This window comes from Mauremys mutica, chromosome 3, assembly GCF_020497125.1.
Source record: "Mauremys mutica isolate MM-2020 ecotype Southern chromosome 3, ASM2049712v1, whole genome shotgun sequence".
Classification (NCBI taxonomy): Eukaryota; Metazoa; Chordata; order Testudines; family Geoemydidae; genus Mauremys; species Mauremys mutica.
The window spans coordinates 86,495,447-86,515,973 of record NC_059074.1 but is presented as its reverse complement, the minus strand read 5'-3'; the positions used below and the strand labels follow the sequence as shown (position 1 = coordinate 86,515,973).

Sequence of the window (20,527 nt, the reverse complement as noted above, 5' to 3'; positions counted from 1 at the left end):
TCCTTTCTCCACATCAGGCAAAGTAGGGACTTGAACCTCCCGAATGGGGGCCCTTATCACCAGGATATTTGGGTCTTTCTCTGAAACTCCATCTTGGACCTGAGAAATTATTTTCCATTGAAACCAATATGTTCCCATGAAATGTTTTTTTCATTTCAACAAATTTACATTTTCCGATGAAAAAGACTTTAATCAGAAAATTAACATTATTAGTGATTCTATATTTCCACTCAAATAAGCCATATACTTACTAAATAAGCAATGACCATACTGTTAGAAAAGGAATCTCTGCCAGTCTTACATCAAAATGTCTGTTTAAATGCTTTCTGTATGTCCTGGAATGTTATATCTCACATTTGGCTCCTGTTACTTTTTATTGTGTAGGGGCTAATTGGCCTTTGTTCCCCTTTATACTAGTGTATTACATTTTTCCTAATTGGCTGCACACCTTCCTTTCAGCTGCAGCTTTATTGTTCATTGTTCCATTAGCTTTTCCTAAAGGATTATATCTGAATCTAAATTTCCTTTTTTAGGGAGTGAAGAACAATCACATCTAGTTTAAAGACACTAACCTAAAATTGCTGCCTGTTGTTGGTGATGAAAATCTTATTGTCTTGCCATACCAGTCCCCACTACCTTGACTCCTCTCCTATTTCAGACCACTAGAGTGAATGAAGCCCAGAACACAAAGTAATAATATCATAGCCCATTTTGCAAAATATTGGTGTTTAAATCCTGATTGCCTATAATGGGCAAGGACTGTCTGGATCAGGGGTCAGCAACCTTTCAGAAGTGGTGTGCCGAATCTTCATGTATTCACTCTAATTTAAGGTTTCACATGCCAGTAATGCATTTTAACATTTTTAGAAGGTCTTTTTCTATAAGTCTATAATATAAAACTAAACTATTATTGTATGTAAAGTAAATAAGGCTTTTAAAATGTTTAAGAAGCTTCATTTAAAATTAAATTAAAATGCAGAGTGCCCTGGACTGGTGGCCAGGACCCAGGCAGTGTGAGTGCCACTGAAAATCAGCTTGCGTGCTGCCTTTGGCACCCGTGCCATAGGTTGCCTACCCCTAGTGTGGATAAATACAGGGGCGGCTCCAGGCCCCAGCACGCCAAGCGCGTGCTTGGGGCGGCAAGCCACGGGGGATGCTCTGCCGGCGCCGCGAGGGCGGCAGGCAGGCTGCCCTCGGCGGCTTGCCTGCGGAGGGTCCGCTGGTCCCGCGGCTTCAGTGGACCTCCCGCAGGCAAGCCGAAGCAGCGGGACCAGTGGACCCTCTGCAGGCAAACCGCCGGAGGCAGCCTGCCTGCCGTGCTTGGGGCAGCAAAATCCCTAGAGCCGCCCCTGGATAAATAGCACCTAACACACAGGGGTCCTGACCTCAGGTGAGACCTCTAGATTCTAAAAGCTACTGGTATGCAAACAATAAATAATAATTATTATGTTTATGGTGTAATCTTCAGGGTCAAACAACAGGGTTCAGAGAGAAATATCCTTTTTTTCTTTTTTATCATTCACCTTTATTCTGACTCTATTTACAGTAAGACAAGAAGGTGCCTCCACCATGAAGCTACCAAGGCTTTAAAGAGAAAATATACAGACGATATTGCTTACTACTCCATTTTTCAACAGAAGTTTTATCCCTAAAAATGACATAATGAATGGATTCATAGCAGTCAAACAGACAGACCAACTCTGCATCCAAATCTCTAAACTGACATCATTAGATTCACTGTTGTTCTTGGGATTCATTTGTAGGGCTTTAGTTTTTTGTCTGGCCAGAGTATCTTTATATCTGCTATCCTGGGAACTTTTGTAATAGTTCCCATTAAGTGAAATGACATCTTTTTGGAAAAATTGGATGGAGGCTTCTCCAGACTCTAGCAGATGTTACTTAACTTTAAACCTCAGGAAATGTTATGACCTTTTAAAAAAAAACTAAAGAAATATAAAGACCCCAGAAGACTTTGGTCATACTTCATAACTTAAATCCACAAAGTAATAACTTCAAATGTTTTAAGGAATTAGCCTGTATACAGGAAGAGAGGAAACTGCCAAAGTATTGTAATTTTCTTGCCATGTTCACATCAAAATGTTACAGAAGATAATTTGGGAATTTCATCAAGAAAGTCTAATTTTAAATTCTGTCTAATTGTATAAATGTCTCCAAACAGATCATTGACTTTACTCTGGAAAACATTAGCTTAGAAATACTCATTGGAAAAGAAACAATGAAGGAACTATTTATACACTTTGTCTGTTGCTTGTTCCTAGGACAAGTACATGGACCAGATTCTCGTCCCCTGTTCTGGCCCCTTTGTATAGCCTGAGCTACACAACGGGGATGGAATCTGCCCACAGATGCCCAGCTGAGAATTTCACTGTGCTAGGGGAGCTCTCAACTGGCATAAAGCTGTCAGAGCCAGTTCCTACACGAACCACTCACTGACCCAGGCAAAGGCAGTGTGTTGGGAAAAGTACACGTTGTGGTGCTCTGCTCTCTCTACCAGTTCTCAGCTGGCACATAGTACTTTTGGGACAATTAGAATAAGATTAGGCCAAGAACCAAGGAGCATGTAGTTAAAGAAACATGGAACTGTAACTGGTTCCCTGACAACCTTCCTGCTCCCTGCCCATGCTGAATGGGTGTCAATGCAGAAGAGAATCTGGCCCCATATTTTCTAAACTAAGTAAGAATGTCTTTAAAATTGTGTGCTCTTTTTTTGTCTGTAACTGTATCTAAGACACATCACCCTGATTTAATTGTGTAGGGTTTGGTACTTTTCCTGTCTTTACTAACCAAGTTGTGGTCATTTTTAGGGGCCAACCCACATTTCAAAGAATTTTTGTTTCCGTATTATAATGGGGTTATTTGTTTATTTTAAGAAACTGAAACTTGATCCTGAAAATTAAAGACCACAAGGGGTAAAGGAAGCCATGATGTTAGAATAACATGCTGTTAAAAATCCCAGCACAGAACTCCCACCACAAGCAGCCCTAACTGGCACCCTGGCTGGCAGTCTCAGCAGAGGCCAAGGGTTGAACGGATTTGTAGACTAATCTGCCTTTTCTCTCCTAGAGATGGTAGAGTAGATCCCTGGCTGGTGCAAATCATCATAGCTCCATTGACTTCAATGGAAATCAATTGAACTATTCCAATTTATACCACCTGAGGATCTACTCCGATTCCTATAGGATGCCTTTGAGACATTCTGTGGGGATTGTGTAAGGAAACTTGCACTGCCACTGCCTGTACTGTACCTTTCCTGTGGTTAAATATAAGATTTTAGTTCCCAAAGAACTTGATCCAACATATTTCAAAAGCAACATGTTAGTTTAAACATTCTGAAATAAAATAGAGGAGACAAGTTCACAGGAAATATAAGATTAACTGTATACTCTCTGCAGCTATACAGCGAATGCAAGTTCCTTATTTATAATATATGTATAGAAGCATGTAAGTGTGTCTGAGCTAGGCTGCAAGAAGGAAGTCAGTATCTTTTTACAATTTATATAGTGTGATAGGCATGCATGGTTTTTATAGGTGAAAATAAAAAGACCAGGTGTAGTGTACATTCAGCTCCTATTGACTTCAGTGGGAACTGAGGGCACTCAGCACTAAGTAGGATCAGCCCAAAGGTCATATAAATAACAAATGTTCACAATATACAGAATGTGTGCATAGGCTATTAATAAGTATTGGATACCCTGATTGATATTTTTTATATGCAATTCTAGTTTTGCTGTCTCCTGTCAGAGAAAAAGTGGGGTAGTGCGCTGTGTCTGTAAAGAAAACTATGCAGGACCCAACTGTGAAAGGTAAGCAGACTAGCAGTATGGATGACTGGTCAAGTTTGCCAGTGTTTCAAAGCCTTTAAGACTGTTTCACACACTGGGGAGAATTTTTCTGTGCTTGACATTCAGTGGATTATATTATGTCTGTCTGCCTAAGGGCCTGATCTTGCACTGAAACCAATAGAAGTTTGCCACTGACTTCAACAGGTGCTGGAGAAAGACCTGCATTTTGTATTTTTTGTCTAGTTATTGCATTTTATCTTCATGAAATCAGCTTCTTCAAAGGAACAGAATTGTAGTGTGTTGGATACAGCTAACAGCTGAATTTAAAATTAGCAATATACTTCCTATAACCCCTTTCCTAGAAAAAAATATGGTAGTTCTACCAATGAATTTTTTCAAGACCAGAGAGGAAATCATAATATTTGATCAAATTATTAACAAGCAGCTATATATTTATTATTTAAATTTGGAATGCATTTCAAATGATGCATCTCTTGTAAAAAGTGAACTGAGCAACCCTGGTCCAGCTTTGCTTTTCAGATTGTTTATATGTCCTCAAAAGATTTCTGCTACTACATATCAAGAATGACAATGTATACAAACAAACAGAGCTATATAGTACAACACAATTTAAATCTTGTGAAGTACCAGCTTCCAATACCGTTATTCATGGGTGGCAAGTTTGTAAAAATTTTGGTGGGGCCCAGAACCCGCCCCCAACTCCGCCCCCACCTGCCTAAGGCTCTGGGAGGGGGCTCGGCGGGGGAGGACTGGGGTGCAGATCCTGGGCTGGGGATTAGGGTGCAGGAAGGGTGCTGGGTGCAGGCTCTGGGCTGGGGCAGGGGGTTGGGCTGTGGGGTGAGGGCTGTGGATGAGGGGTTCATGATGCGAGGGGGCTCAGGGCTAGGGAAGAGGGTTGGGCTGTGGATGAGGGGTTCATGATGCAGGAGGGGGCTCAGGGCTAGGGCAGAGGTTTGGAGTGTGGGGTGAGGGCTGTGGATGAGGGGTTCATGATGTGTGGGCGCTCAGGGCTGGGGCAGAGGATTAGGGTGCGGGGGGATGAGGGGTTCATGATGTGGGGGCGCTCAGGGCTGGGGCAGAGGATTAGGGTGCGGGGGGATGAGGGCTCTGGCTGGGGCTGAGGATTAGGGTGCAGGGGGATGAGGGCTCTGGCTGGGGCTGAGGATTAGGGTTCAGGGGGATGAGGGGTTCATGATGTGGGGGTGCTCAGGGCTGGGGCTGAGGATTAGGGTGCAGGGGGATGAGGGCTCTGGCTGGGGCTGAGGATTAGGGTGCAGGGGGATGAGGGGTTCATGATGTGGGGGTGCTCAGGGCTGGGGCTGAGGATTAGGGTGCGGGGGGAATGAGGGCTCTGGCTGGGGCTGAGGGTTTGGGGTTGGAGAGGCTCAGGGTAAGGGCAGCCTGCCTTGCCAGTACTGGCGGAGGGCAGGCACTAGGACCCTGCGGCAGCAGACAGCAAATCTGCTGGGAGCCCTCCGGGCAGCAGGCAGGGGAGAGGCGCGCTGCGTTCTGTCAGGCAGGGACGCAACACAACGCGGCGGAGGGGGGGAACACGCGGAGGGGGGGTGGCAGGCGGGGGCTGGGACCTGCTCCAGGCAGGGTCGCGGCGGCGGGGGGAGACCTGCGGTGGCCGGGGCCGATCCAGGCAGGACCAGGGGGGCGGGAAGAGACCCAGCTCCAACTATTGCTGGAGCAGGGCGCCCAGCCCTGAATATTGCTGGGGCCCGGGCCCCACACAAATATATAACCTGCCGCCCATGCCGTTATTCACGATGAAAGTGTGGCATCAATACGTGACGTTCCATTGAAGTCAATGGAGACCCCTTTATGCTGCCACTTGCATAAGGTCATTGAGGATATAAGATAAAGTTGCTCTCATTTACAAAGGGGCTGAGTAGCACAGGATATGGGAGCCTCATCTGGTTCTCCACCCCATCCTTTGTACCCAATAAAATAGCTGGTGTTGTAGAGAATTCAGTTGATTAACTCCAATGGAAGATTGTGTGCAACCAGTGCATAAAATATCCAAAGGAGAGAGTTGTGTGTAAAGAGCAAGGAAACAACTGTGATTTGTCACAAAGTAAAAGCTACAGTTACCTCCTAAATACAATAACTTGTTGTAAATGCAAGTCACTCAAAGTGTCCATATGCTACCTTTTGGACCTTTAAAATGGCCAAAGTTACAATTTTACAAGTAAAGCTATTGCAGATGGAGAGCATAAAAATGAAATAAACTTGTTTCCAGTCTGGCTATATCCTGTTATTCTTCTGGAATGTCATATATGCAAACATAGGACAATATAGATTTCTCACTGGTTATTAAAATATCACACTAGACTACAAATGAATGAAGTTCTCTGAAAAGGGTAACAGACATTTTTCTATTCAGAGTGACCAAAAAGTATAATGTCAACTTACTTTATCTGGTATCTAATAGCCACTGGCCAGCTTTTTGTGTACCAGAGGAAAAAGATAAGAGCAGGCAAAGGAGAAGAAAGGAAGAAGAAAGCAGTTAGCCCAAGTCAGTGAGGGCAAGTTGATTAAGTGATTAGTAATGGGGTATGGATCTTTTCTCTTCTAGGTTGTTAGTTCCAATCCAACCAATGTCAGCAGTGATGAAAAGTCTTTTCCTTCTGATGGCTATATATGGGGCCTAGATGAAATGAGGTGGTGGTCACCATCCTGTTCCTAGAGGACATGCTCACTGAGCACTAGCTAGTATTCTTCATTGGTAATCTCAGTTGTCAGACTAGTGATTCAGTTGGAGTGGAGAATGACTCTCTCTTTTTCCCAGGGGAGAGAGCAGGAATAAAAATTTGAAACTTTTAGAGGGGAATGTTCTGTGCCCTGGCCATGGCTCCAGGACCAGAGGAGCTCGCTGTCCCCCCTGTGGCCCCAGGTCTGGAGGAGCTCACTCGCTCACTCTCCCCCCAAAGCCTGGGGGCCAGAGGAGCTGTCAGCACCTGCTGTGGCCCCGGGGCCAGAGGAGTTCTGTGCCCCCACCAATTATTGGGGGACCCCGTGCCTCTGCTTCCCCCCCTACTTGTGCATGCCCCTACTCTCTCCCATAGGAGATCCTTTATATTGGTGAGGGCATACATGTCCAGGGCAGTGCTGGGCTGTGTGGACTTCACCACATGTGCAGACTTGGAAGACCGATAAAGGTTGCTAATCTGGCACTTTTAAATTACCACAAGATCACATGTAAATGTTACTTTAGGCCCATGTCATGCCTGCCCCTGACATGGTGTACAGTGGGGGCAGAGCACACTGATCCCTGCCTACTTTCCTGCTCCCTGGGGACTGCCCAGCACCTCAAAAGGGCTGAGGTGGAATCAGGCCCCTCTATACAGACCTAAGGAATGTGACTGGCACTTCAGGGTAGTAAGTGGCAGGATGTCAAAGGATGTAACAGCATGTGTGCTCTTGCAGCGCACTGGGAGGCAAGCTGCCTCATTTCCTCTGGCTTCTGTGTGAGAGGTTTTCTTGTTCTGCTTGGAAAGCTTGGCACAGAACTGCCTGACTTATTCTTCAGTTAGTTGCCAACATGTAAGGTTGGGAAACCATGGAGGCTTTTGCTAGGAATTGTGAAAATGACCTCTCAATCCCCAAGTGTAAAGTTGTGAGCGAGTGAAATCTTTTTGTTCATTGCTTTAAAAAATGAGGCATTACGGCAGTAACAAATGAAATCCAGTTTTTGTTATTTTCTAATTATTACAAGATTCTCTATGGAAAAAGTGCTTTGGCGTACATGGTGGACAGAGAGGAAAGGTTCCATTGGCACGGTTAGTAGAGGGAAAGTTAACATCTTCCCTGCCAATAATCACAGGAAATAAAAATGCCTGGAGTTAAAAGAGAGAATTTGTTAACTTCATTATTTCAAAAATGAGACGTTGAAAAATCACATGGGAATGAAAATATTTTTATTTAGCAATGAAGAGTCATTTATCGGGACATGACAGGAATGGAGAAGATGTTTTCTGCGGAGCTTTTCTTGGGCATAAAGTAAGGAGATGGAGCAGTGTATTTCTGTCCAAGTTTCCTTGCTTTTCTCATTCAGTGCCAGCCATTCAGAGGAGTTGGATACAATCCAAGTCTATATTATGTGACATGGGGAAGTGAAAGTGACACGTGCATTTTCAGCTCTGAAAGTTTCTGCCCATTTTAAACAGCAACTCCAGCTGATAAGCTGTGGCTAATAGAAGTGAGGCAGACAGTCATAAAAAACAGCAGTTACCTCCATGCCAACAAACACATCAGTGGGAATGAAACTGCATGGCCTTACACATTTCTGTCATGTACAAAGCTGCACTTCAACTGAATGGTGTATTTCAGAGGAGAAAAACTGAGCACCTCATCTTCATTATAAGGAATGGCCTGTGGCAATGACATACAAAGTCTTTTACCTGGAGGCCATTAATTTAAATCTAGCTCATGTTAGCAATGCCCAAATGTTATTTCTATAGGCATTTTGTTCAATGGCCAATATGAAATGATTTGGTAGTCACACAACAGTTACTAGTAGATGGGTAGTCACACAACAGTTACTAGCACATGAAAAACCTCTAATTAGATTATTTTTTTAAAAGGAAAAAATGTGAAAATACAAAAATATTCAACCAGTTCTACTGATGGTCAAAAAATCAGAGGAATTTTTTCCTGTTTATATTTCAAACTTCATAATGTTGTTGACATTTGAAAAATATTGACTAGCTCCACTAGCTGGTACTAGCTGAGGGCGTGAAAAGCGTTTAAAAGACTTTCAGCATGACTAGATAGCAGCATTCCTATCTTTACCAATGGAATGCCTGTGCTCCACTAGCAACATTGAACTGAGAGGGGAATACCATGGCAAAATTCCCTCAGGAAACAGTTACTGCCACTCTTTGATGCAGAGAAGTGGCACAGGTAACATACTGTCCCTAACTCCCTAACAATTTCTTTTCACTCCAAACTTGGGCCCATGTGTATAAGAGACTATGGGCCTATTTCTGCCCTCACACCAGTGTAAATTGGAAGTGTCTTCATGGAAAACAGTGGAGATACACTGATGATAATGATGACAGAAGAATCAGGCTGTATATCATTACAACTGAGTTCAGATCGCAGCTATGGTGACACATAACCATGGAGCATGGCTTTATTATTTATCTCTGGGTCACCAACATGACAGACCATTTTTCTTACTATCAGGTTATCTTGGTAGTTCGTGCACATGGACATGCACTTTACTGACAAAGGCAATTAATTCAAGCAGCCAAATAGTTTAAAGTCCGTTTGAATTATATGGAAATACTTTTCAATGTATGTATGATTTTATTCTGGGAGTTTAGGGTGTGAGTATAGTCAAAGCACTGATGAGGAAGCTCAAGGGAATCAGAACTCCTTTCTTCTTTCACAAAAAAACCCCAAACAAACAAATATAGAGAGAGGCCAAAATGAGAACCATCTGCCCAAATCTCCGAAGTTTGTAGCATATTGATAAAATGAAATGCGGATTTGACTAACATCTCGTTTAGGTTTTATCAAAATCTGACTGAGGTTTTGCAAAACTCCAGTTGCCCCATCATAGAGATTGGCAAACACCAAACGATTTTGCAGAGATCCTTTCTACTATGAACTTAGATAAAAGAGATAAAATGGTCTCTGAAGCTGGTCTTCTCCGGTTTGTTTTTGCAACATGAAAGCTGACATCCTCTGCCCGTCTCCCATATAATACAAGATAGTTTATGAAGTCCGAAGCTGTTAGTGAATAAAATAAACACCAGAATTGCTGAGTGACCTGCCAAGATAGTTTTGTGATGCATTCAAAAAGCACTTTGTAGCAAACATTTTCACTGCTAAAGAAACAGACACAAAAATATATGGACTGAAGTAATCAAGAACTAGAAGTGTTCTGGATGCAGTACTTGTTCCTCAATGCCACAGGGCTATAAATCCCTAGATAGATTTAGATTTAGATTAGATTACAAAACAACATCTGTCATAATTTAAGTTTTGTTCACTAGCACTTGAAAAATGTCACCATCAATTCCTGGCGACCCGATAAGGACAGAAAAATGATACTGCAGAGGGGAATGTGATCATTATTAATAATCTTTGGACATGGATTTGTTCTCAGGTGTGCTCCAGGTTACTATGGAAATCCCTTGCTGATAGGAAGCGTTTGTAAAAAATGTGACTGCAGTGGAAACTCAGATCCTAACCTAATCTTCGAGGATTGTGATGAAGTGACAGGCCAGTGCCGCAATTGCTTGCGCAATACCACAGGATTCAAGTGTGAACAATGTGCTCCTGGCTATTATGGAGATGCCAGAATTGCTAAAAACTGTACAGGTATTGTATTGTGTTAGTAATAGATGCTATTGTGTAGTTAAAGTATAGTATAATACAGATATAGTGCTTCACTCTTGTTCCATTCCCCATTTCATCCACTAAAAAGATCAGCAGTTCTCTAATAACACTGGTCATTAAAATGTCATTATTAGGCTTCAGAGTTAAATGCCCAATAGGATTAATGAGTGTCTAGGTAATTTACACCTGTTGAAACATTGATTCAAGCTCTTTGTACACTTAGGAAGACAATTCAATATTCATTACATTCTGATCACGATTAGAAGGTTTTCTTTACAACCAGGAAGCTAGAAATTTATTAATTTTTTTAATAGTTTAGATTTTTCAGAATCTGAATAGGCCATGTAGGCTACATATATGTATCAAGAAATGGACTGGTGCTTGAGACCTCTGCTGTCACATATATAGCTAGACACGCCCACACATCTTTCTATGGTACACATGTATACTGTGAAAATACAGATTACCACATATCAGTAAACTAGAGCGCATGTCTCACTGTAGTTTTTGGCAGTATACTACTGTCTTAACTATAGTTATTTTGACCTGAGCAGCTAGTCAAAATTCAGGGCCTTCTAGGTTGTTAAAGTTGGGAATAGAAATTGATGGTTGATTCTGGTATTTTCTTTGACTCAATCTTGTTTATTTACAAGGAATGCACAAAGTCCTGCTTCTCCCAATGCAGGAGGAAGCAAAAAACCAAAAGGAGTGGTTTCTTAGCATACAGGCTCAAGCTGACTCAGAATTTCTCTCTAGGCTTCTCCAAGGTCACACCATGATTACGGGCTGCAGTTTAACTTTCTTGTTGTGCCTCTGAGTCTCTCTCAGTTTCTTGTCTGCATCCCTGCTTATCTTGTCCCCACCCACCCACCTGGTCAGAAACTGCCCAGAGGAACCTTCTTTACACTTAGAATTAGCTTCTGACTAGACTCCACTGATTCCTTATTTTAGATGTCGCCCCTTAACTGTCTCTTACAGCTATCTTCAATGAAGGTTGCACTCTCATCCATCAACAAGATTTAAACTCAACCAATAACAAGGTTTAACCCAACTCACAACAGTATAAACTCATTGCTGCTAAATACATTTCATTTATACTAGACAAGTAACTCCGTATGTATGCAATGTACGATTGGTAGTGCACCACACAAAAATCCCAAGTCCAATATTGACCTTACATTTCTTCTCTGCTTAGCAGAGGCTGGGAGTCTCATGGAGGTGACCCTCTCAGTCCATTGGAAAGTGGCCAGCTAGTTACTACACTAATTCTGAACAATGTCTGTAATACCAGCCAGTGTGAGAAGCAATACAGACAGTGGTCTTGGAATAGGCTATGTTATGCAGCTAGTTATGCACATGGCTAGCTTATGTAAACACCATGTTGTTCTTACTTTTACTCTCATCTTCCCTTTCCCATGTCTTCCTATTGTTAGTTAAATTCACCTGTTGTGTCTTGTTTAAAATTAGCTTGTAAATCATGCCTTTGTATATGTCTATCCTGCACCCTGCACAATGGGGCCACATAAAATTGATGCCATAGTCATTAAAGATCCAGTAGCAGTTTCTGTGAGAATAGGATTCTTCTTAGTGGCCTGGCTACATTCCAACTCAGTCTACCTAGATTTCCCCTGACTGATAATTTATTCTTCACTGTCCACTCTAAACACTATTGTGTAACCTTGTTGGTTCAAGAGAAGCTACAGTGTTTCCATACTTCAGATGAATGCAGTTTCAGTGGTGGGTAAAATAGTTAGCACTGGCCACAAGAGGATGGTGATTTTTGGAGAAAAATTGTCCCGAATTTAGATGACAAGTAAAAAAAAAAATCAAACTTTTGTGAGAGAAAAAATTCTGAAAAATCCATTTCAAGAAAACCAAAACGGAATTTTGCAACTAGCTCCCAACTTCCCTACTCCCTGAGCAGTTGCCTCCTGGGGTTGTTCATTCCCCCCTTCTCCAAGCAGCAGCCTTCCCAGGCTTCTCAGGGAGCCAGGAGACTAAGGGCTGGCAGGAAACCAAGCAAGCAGGCCTGGTTTCCATCCAAAGTTCTGATGGAATTAACACATTCCTGAAGAACATTTCGGTTGTGTAAAATCAGTGTTTTCCAACACAAAAGTGTTCCATCGGAAAATTTTTGACCAGCTCTAAAAATGATCACTATGCATGGAGGGTGAAATTCACCCCTCTGTCAAAAGGTTACAACATTTAAACATTTAAATTGTTAAAATAGGGCTTAAATGTTATTTCAATGATGCACAGATCTTGTGCTACTCTTCTGCACATAAATGATTTAAATGCAGAGTCTGTCCACTGTAAATCAGTTAGGCTTTCCACCAATGGTTCACCCTGCAAGAACAGCTTTTCTTGCAGTATTTCAGTCCTCATTAAAACCAGGAAAAAAATTAAGAATGGTGCATCATTTTGCCCAAATCTCAAGAAAAATTCAGACTTGAACAAAGTTTGGGTCAATTCTTATTTGAGCTGAATCTGTTTATTTATTCTTGGTTGCAAAAGTTCTTCTTACAGCTGACTCTCTTGAATAAATCCTGATTTTGGAATGTTCATTTTGGAGAGATTCACAGCTCTAATTTTATCTTAACTGCTGCTAAAAATTGTAACGTGGCATATTTCACTAACAGGAGTATACTGCCTGAACAGAAACACTGTACAAACATTTAGACAAGCAATCCATAAATGGCTTATATGCCACATATAAACTCTACTTAAATTAATCTGAAAATGACTGCTTGAGATCAAAACATTCATATTATATTCCTTGGAGTTCTCAAGGTGGTTTAGATTTTTACTTGCAAGTTCAGTTAATGCTTTGGGGAGAAATATTGCCCATGAAATAATAAATATAACTTACTTGAAATGCAAAAAGATGAGAGCGAGAGTAGGCAATTGAATAAACTCGGAGCATACATGCATGAATTACATAAAACACTACAAAGGGTGCATAGAACAGAAAAATACAAAGAAGAGAAATATGCAGAAAACCGCAAAAGACAAAGTGGGTGAATCAGTAAGGAGAGAGAACAGCAACATGCTATATCTATGCAAGAGAATGTTTTTGACATAAGAGCAAAAGCAAAAAGAAAAGTCTGTAGTAGTCTAAAAAATTTTCATCTGCTTTTCAACACATTCATTACCCATGTATCATATCCACTGCAAGACAGTAAACAAATTGCTTTCAGAGATTGTTAATTTTAGAAGCTTTCTGCAATAATAAGACATAAGAGTAGGGAAAGTTTTAATGCTCCATTAACATTGCAACATTTACTAAACAACTGGATGAAAAGTGACAGATCAGCATTGCTTTTGAAATCAGTTTGTTACAAGCCTTTGAATCACAAATTAAAGTTAACGGGTTAAAAGAAGATGCCAATTTGGTTTTGGGTCACTACTCTACACTCTACACTACACCTGGTAGTGCTAAGTAATTTTTTGAATTGTCTGGATCCTGTGATAGAAGTAGAGAAGACATTGCTTCTTTAGAGATCATTATTTTGTTACAGAAAAGGTAGACCTTCCGCCTGGACTTCTCTAACCCTAATTCTGGAAGTATAAAGTCCAAGTAATATAGATCCAGTAGCTGGCAGAAACAGAGATCATATAGGTTAAAGAAAATCTCACAATGTCTGCAGCCCCCTAACAGTTACAGCTGAGAACAGAATAGGCCAAATTCTAATCTCACACTAGTACAAAAGCAGAATAACCCCACTGTTAATGAAGTTACTCTGGAATGACCCTGTTGTAAGTGAAATCAAAACATGCTCCATCATAAAATCATAGAACTGGAAGGTACCTCAAGAGGTCATCTAGTCCAGTCCCCTGCACTCAAGGCAGGACTAAGTATTATCTAGACCATCCCTGACAGGTGTTTGTCCAACCTGCTCTTAAAAATCTCCAATGATAGATATTCCACCACCGCCTTAGGCAATTTATTCCAGTGCTTAATCACTCTGACAGTTGGGAAGTTTTTCCTAATGTCCAACCTAAACTGCCCTTGCTGCAACTTAAGCCCATTGCTTCTGTCCTGTCCTCAGAGGTTAAAGAGAACAATTTTTCTTGCTCCTCCTTGTAAGAACCTTTTATGCACTTGAAAACTGTTATCATGTCCCCCCTCAGTCTTCTCTTCTCCAGACTAAACAAACCCAATTTTTTCAATCTTTCCTGATAGGTCATGTTTTCTAGACCTTTAATCATTTTTGTTGCTCTTCCCTGGACTTTCTCCAATTTGTCCACATCTTTCCTAAAATGTGGCGCCCAGAACTGGACACAATACTCCAGTTGAGGCCTAATCAACTGGAGTAGAATAGAAGAATTACTTCTCGTGTGTTGCTTAAAATACTCCTGCTAATACATCCCAGAATGTTGCAAAAAAAGCAAACATCAGAGTTACACTGTTGACTCATATTTAGCTTGTGATCCACTATGAGCCCCAGATCCCTTTCCACAGCACTCCTTCCTAGGCAGTCATTTCCCATTTTGTATGTGTGCAACTGATTGTTCCTTCCTAACTGAAGTACTTTGCATTTGTCCTTATTGAATTTCATCCTCTTTACTTCAGACCATTTCTCCAGTTTGTCCAGATCATTTTGAATTTTAATCCTATCCTCCAAAGCACTTGCAACCCCTCCCAGCTTGGTATCGTCCACAAACTTTATAAGTGTACTCTCTATGCCATTATCTAAATCACTGCTGAAGATATTGAACAGAACCGGACCCAGAATCGATCCCTGCAGGACCCCACTCTTTAATTTAACTTTAATTATGCCCATCCAGCATGACTGTGAACCACTGATTACTCTCTGGGAACAATTTTCCAACCAGTTATGCACCCACCTTATAGCACCTCCATCTAGGTTGTATTTCCCCAGTTTATTTATGAGAAGGTACTGTGAGACTGTATCAAAAGCCTTACTGAAGTCAAGATATACCACATCTACCGCTTCCCCACTATCCACAAGGCTTGTTACCCTGTCAAAGAAATTTATCAGGTTGGTTTGACATGATTTGTTCTTGACAAATCCATGCTGACTGTTACTTATCACCTTATTGTCTTCTAGGTATTTTCAAATTGATTGCTTAATTATTTGCTCCATTATCTTTCCGGGTGCAGAAGTTAAGCTAACTGGTCTGTAATTCCCCAGGTTGTCCTTATTTCCCTTTTTTATGGATGGGCACTATATTTGCCCTTTGCCAGTCTTCTGGAATGTCTCCCATCTTCCATGACTTTTCAAAGATAATTGCTAATGGCTCAGATATCTTCTCAGTTAGCTCCTTGAGTATTCTAGGATGCATTTCATCAAGCCCTGGTGATTTGAAGACATCTAATTTGTCTAAGTAATTTTTGAATTGTTCTTTCCCTATTTTAGACTCTGATCCTACCTCATTTTCACTGGCATTCACTATTTTAGACTTCCAATCGCCACCAACCTTCTTGCTGAAAACCGAAAAAAAGAAGTCATTAAGCACCTCTGCCATTTGCACATTTTCTTGTTATTATCTTTCATTGAGTAACGGGCCTACTCTGTCCTTGGTCTTCCTCTTGCTTCTAATACATTTGTAGAATGTTTTCTTGTTTCCTTTTATGTCCCTAGCTAGTTTGATCTTGTTTTATGCCTTGGCTTTTCTAATTTGTCCCTACATACTTGTGTTACTTGTTTATATTCATCCTTTGTAATTTGACTGACTTTCCACTTTTTGTAGGACTCTTTTTTGAGTTTTAGATTACTGAAGATCTTCTGGTTAAGCCAGGGTGGTCTTTTGCCATACTTCCTATCTTTCCTACTCAGTGGGATAGTTTGCTCTTGTTCCCTTAATAATGTCTCTTTGAAAAAGTGCCATCCACATCATGTTTACTGCTAATCATATACTACAAAACTTTTCCTCAAAACTTCTTGAATAGTCACAGTAGGATGTAAATATGAGGACTATTTAAATCACAGAAAGCCATGTACGGCCTACAGTGAAATAGAAGTACAACTAGGCCCTCGCAGGGTCCTAGAGCCTGGGGCCCAAGCCAAAATGTCTACTCCACAATTAAACAGCCCCTGAGCCCGAGCCCCACAAACCCAAGTCACTGGGCATGAGCCAGCTATGGATTTTTAATTGCAGTGTAGACATACCCTGAGCACTATTGTAATACAAACAGTAATTTAGTAAGTGCAGGAGTAGGAGGTGGCACACTTTGAAAATGATTCTAAAAATCTCCTTTTTTCCACAGAGTGCAATTGCAGAGGAGGACCCTGTGACAGTCGAACTGGAGAATGTCTAGGAGAGGGCCCTACAGGCACCGATTGCCCAACAATCAGTAAGAATAACAGCAAGGCATCCAATAAAAACAATGGAATACCCTTACTGTATTTAGTAACCTGTAAATACATATTAAGGTTTCATCCTGCAAGATGCTGAGCACTCTGGCCAGGATCCAACAAAACACTTAAGCCTGTACTTAGTTTTAAGTGTGTGTAGTGTCCAGTGCTTAAAGTTAAACACAGGCTTAATTGTTTTGCTGGACTGGGGGAGATTGCTCAGCGCCTTACTAGTCCTTAGAGAGAGACCCTGAAGCACTATGAATGACTCAGAAGGCTGATTCTGTGGGCCCTCAGGCACAATGTCTTCTACTCAGGGCAGTACCTAAAAATAAGTTTGCCCAGTTCCTCAGACGGAGTTAGGTACTTAACTTTCTTTCCAATCAATGGGAGTTAGGTGCCTGAATACCTTTGAGCATATGGGTCTCTGGTCCTAAAAGTTATCATCTAAAAACACAAACACAAAATGCAAAACTTTTGGTTGCAGCAGCAATATTTCCTCAGCTGCCTTGAACATCAATTCCTATGTATGTCAGTATATAATGGTCTCCATTGCAAAACCAGTATTTAGCAAGAGATACCATAATGAAGTTTCTGAGATATTGCAGGTATCTCCTATTCAAAATGCAGAGGGGACACTCTGGTGTCTCCAGTACCACAGTGTTGTCACTGTGGTTAAATGCTGACCTTGTTAATGGCAGTATAACCTTTTTTTGTTGTAAACAGAATGTGCAACACAGCTGAGAGAAAGTTGCTGTTGGAACCTTTGTTTTATATTTCCTAGCTTTGTGATTTTTAGCAATGTAACACCAATGTTTCATTCATCAAAGGTTCTTGGCATTTAGTAATGGTATACATTTAATTAGAAAGTTTACAATATTACTTAGAACCAGTGTTCTGCATAGGGTGACCAGATAACAAGTGTGAAAAATTGGGACGGGGGTGGGGGTTAATAAGGGACTATATAAGAAAAATATCAAATATCAGAACTGTCCCTATAAAATCGGGACATCTGGTCACCCTAGTTCTGCATGGCCATGGGTAGCCCTCTCGTTAACCATAATTCAGATATACTAGCACTGTGCCTTTAAGAATTGACTTCCTAACTGAACTGTCAATTGAGTTCAGCTTCTACAGATGACTGCCAGTCACTGAACAAAAAATATATTCTGCTATAACTGCAAGTATTAATAAATGCATGTTTCTGTGTTATAACAATTGTGTGAACTCACTTTTTGGCCCTGATTTCTTGTTCTGTGAGCCACAAGCATGCTGAGTCCCTAAGGCATAGCCAGGAAATACCTCTTATTACCCCTCCCACTGGTTACCAAGCAGCCTTGACAGGCTCCCAAACTAGTTCCATCTGGCTGTCCTCAGGTGGAAGTGTGGTGGTTAAACTGTGGGACCTTGAAAGTGGGTGGATTAAAATGAAGAAAAATGGGTTTCCTAAGGGCTCCATTAATAACTAAGAAGAATCCCCTGTGGTGTGAAGGGCACAAAGTAAACTTTAAGAAGAAGAGTGTTTTCCATTTAACTGAAACTGAAGTTAAAAGAAAAATGACCATATCTTATTTTATTGTCAGGTTGTGATAAATGCATTTGGGATTTGACTGATGACATCCGATTAGCAATTCTCTCTATTGATGAAAGCAAATCAATTTTGCTGAGCATTTCCAGTGGTGTTGCTGCTCACAGACACTTGAATGAACTCAACTCCACTGTTTCCTTCCTCAAGGTACAGATTGCCCTATTTGGATGGGCTTCATTTTTTAGTTTAGTATTAACCTACAAATTAATGCTCCATCCATAAGCATTTCAAACCCTGTTCAGCATAGTTGAATTCCTGTGCTGCCCATACCATACTCATTATAGAGAAATTTGTTTTCAGCTATATTGAATTAACACTATTTTTTAAAAATCTCTTTTCATACAGATGAAACTGTCAGCAAAAGAAAATCATTCTGTACTTAGGAAGATCCGCATCGATAATGCTGAGACTGAAAGGGCCAGTCTCCTCTTAGAAATAAAGACACTTGAAGAACAGGTTTGTCTGCAGTTCCCATTATGAACTCATGATGGAGTAGGTGAACCAATGTGAGCCTACGATTTGTCCCATTATGGCAAAAGGGTTTCAAGAAAGGACCTTTAAAGGGCCTTAGTAGATTATTTTATTTTTGAAACAAAGAAGGATGCTTCTAGGAACTGGAAATGGAAATAATCTCTCCAGTCTGTCTTCCTGAAAACACAGGATATAGGGCCTGATCTGAAACTCACTGAAGTTAATAGGTGTCATTCCACTGGCTTCAGAAAACTTTCGATCTGGCTCATTGTCCTCCACATATTGCCCATAGTCCCTCACAGAGGCCACATTTACTAAACTGGCACCACTTTTGATGCTGAACTTCCATTTCAAATTCTGTTTTATAATTGAGCAAAGTAATCAAGATGAAAGTAATTCCGGTGTATTTTCTGAATGTTTGAACTGTATATATTTTACACAGATGCTCTCATAAAATTTAAATTAGCACTGATTAGATACTTCAAATCATGTTTCAAAACTGCCAGTTAAAAATGGCTTCTCAGGTACCTGCTGAGAAAGGCACCTGATCAGCACTCAAGATATGTTTTGACACAATTATAATCATATATATTTTATCAATGTTCAGTTGCAAGACCATAAAATTAGTGTTACATTCCATCACTTCAAGGGGCACACTTACTGCAGCCTAACAGAGTGCTAACATGAAATCTCCTAAGAGAACAGCTGGGGCTCAACATACTTTCTCTTTTTAAAAAATAGTGATTAACAAGTATCCTTCATAATTTGAGTGATATCAAGTCAGTGATCAGCATATTTTCACTGAGAGCAGAATACAATTAGAGTTCATGGCACAGTTCCAGAGTCTGTGCTTCACTTCTTAATTCTTCTGTCAGGCAAGTAAAATATTACGCTTAAGACTAAAACTCAAGCACAGAAGTAAGCAGAGAACAACACAGAGACAGGAAGAAAGAGAGTGAGTAAGGAGGTGGGAGATCAGTATTTACTTAATGGAAGGACCCTACAGTATTAAACTTATTGTTGTTTGTGTTCCTCTGCACTTTGCAAAAGGACCAGCTGATTCAACCAATTCACCTTCACCTATTACTGTGAAACCACTCAGTGAGTCTAAATATCCCCCTCTGTGGTTTGAAAGTAGCTTGATTGAGGCTTTAGGTTTTGTTGGCATTTTTAGTGTATCTGGATAATAGGATTTCCCATCATCTTCACTGGTACTGGGATTTGTTTTGAGGTCACTGGATTTCAGCATCCCCTGTGTCTTTAAGTGATTTAATTTACTTGTGGGCTTTCTCCATTGGGGCCTCTCCTTTGTGAGGAATCTCCTACATCAGAACTTGTTTCAGAGTAGCAGCCGTGTTAGTCTGTATCCGCAAAAAAAACAGGAGTACTTGTGGCACCTTAAAGACTAACAAATTTATTTTAGCATGAGCTTTCGTGAGCTAAAGCTCACTTCTTCGGATGCATAGAATGGAACACACAGACACTCAGAACTTGTGATTGCTAGTGAAGGGAGAAGATCAAGTTCCTGGACTCTCACAGTAGAGATAGCAGCATAGTAATTCCTCCATATACATCATTTTTCTGCTCTTTTCAAAGCACTAAAAAGGAAATCAGGGTAGGAGCCTTTGTTAGTTTTAATGGGTTTTGCAAGTGTGTACTATGTCTTCCATTCAAAGTTTTGCAAGTGTACTTCATGATGTCTAAGTGATGGCTGGGTTTCTGGTTTTAACCATTCAAACAGAACAGAACCACAAAATGTATGTGAGGTTTTATTACAATAAATGTGATTTATAATTACCTAAATATGATGCAATTCTGGTAAAGTAGCTTAAAGGCTCTGTCCTGCAGAATTTTGCTGGGAATTTGGAGAATATAATATAACTCCTGTATATTACTTTGGAAATCCTACCCAAAGTCTGCATGAAGTCAGTGGGATTAGTGGGTTCAGCAACAGCATCCTTAGTTTACAC

The 20,527-nt window shown here is 40.9% G+C and overlaps 1 protein-coding gene across 2 annotated transcripts in view; it reads left to right on the top strand.

The window, feature by feature from the left end:
• The window catches only part of LAMA4 (laminin subunit alpha 4), a 139,002-nt gene that overhangs the window by 44,924 nt on the left and 73,551 nt on the right, over positions 1 to 20,527 (top strand). For both annotated transcript variants that reach the window (XM_045010233.1, XM_045010234.1), the window contains 5 exons: positions 3,744 to 3,824; positions 9,946 to 10,160; positions 16,411 to 16,497; positions 18,082 to 18,233; positions 18,432 to 18,542. In XM_045010233.1, coding sequence (XP_044866168.1) covers positions 3,744 to 3,824; positions 9,946 to 10,160; positions 16,411 to 16,497; positions 18,082 to 18,233; positions 18,432 to 18,542 — 646 coding nt within the window. The remainder of the gene's footprint in view (positions 1 to 3,743; positions 3,825 to 9,945; positions 10,161 to 16,410; positions 16,498 to 18,081; positions 18,234 to 18,431; positions 18,543 to 20,527) is intronic.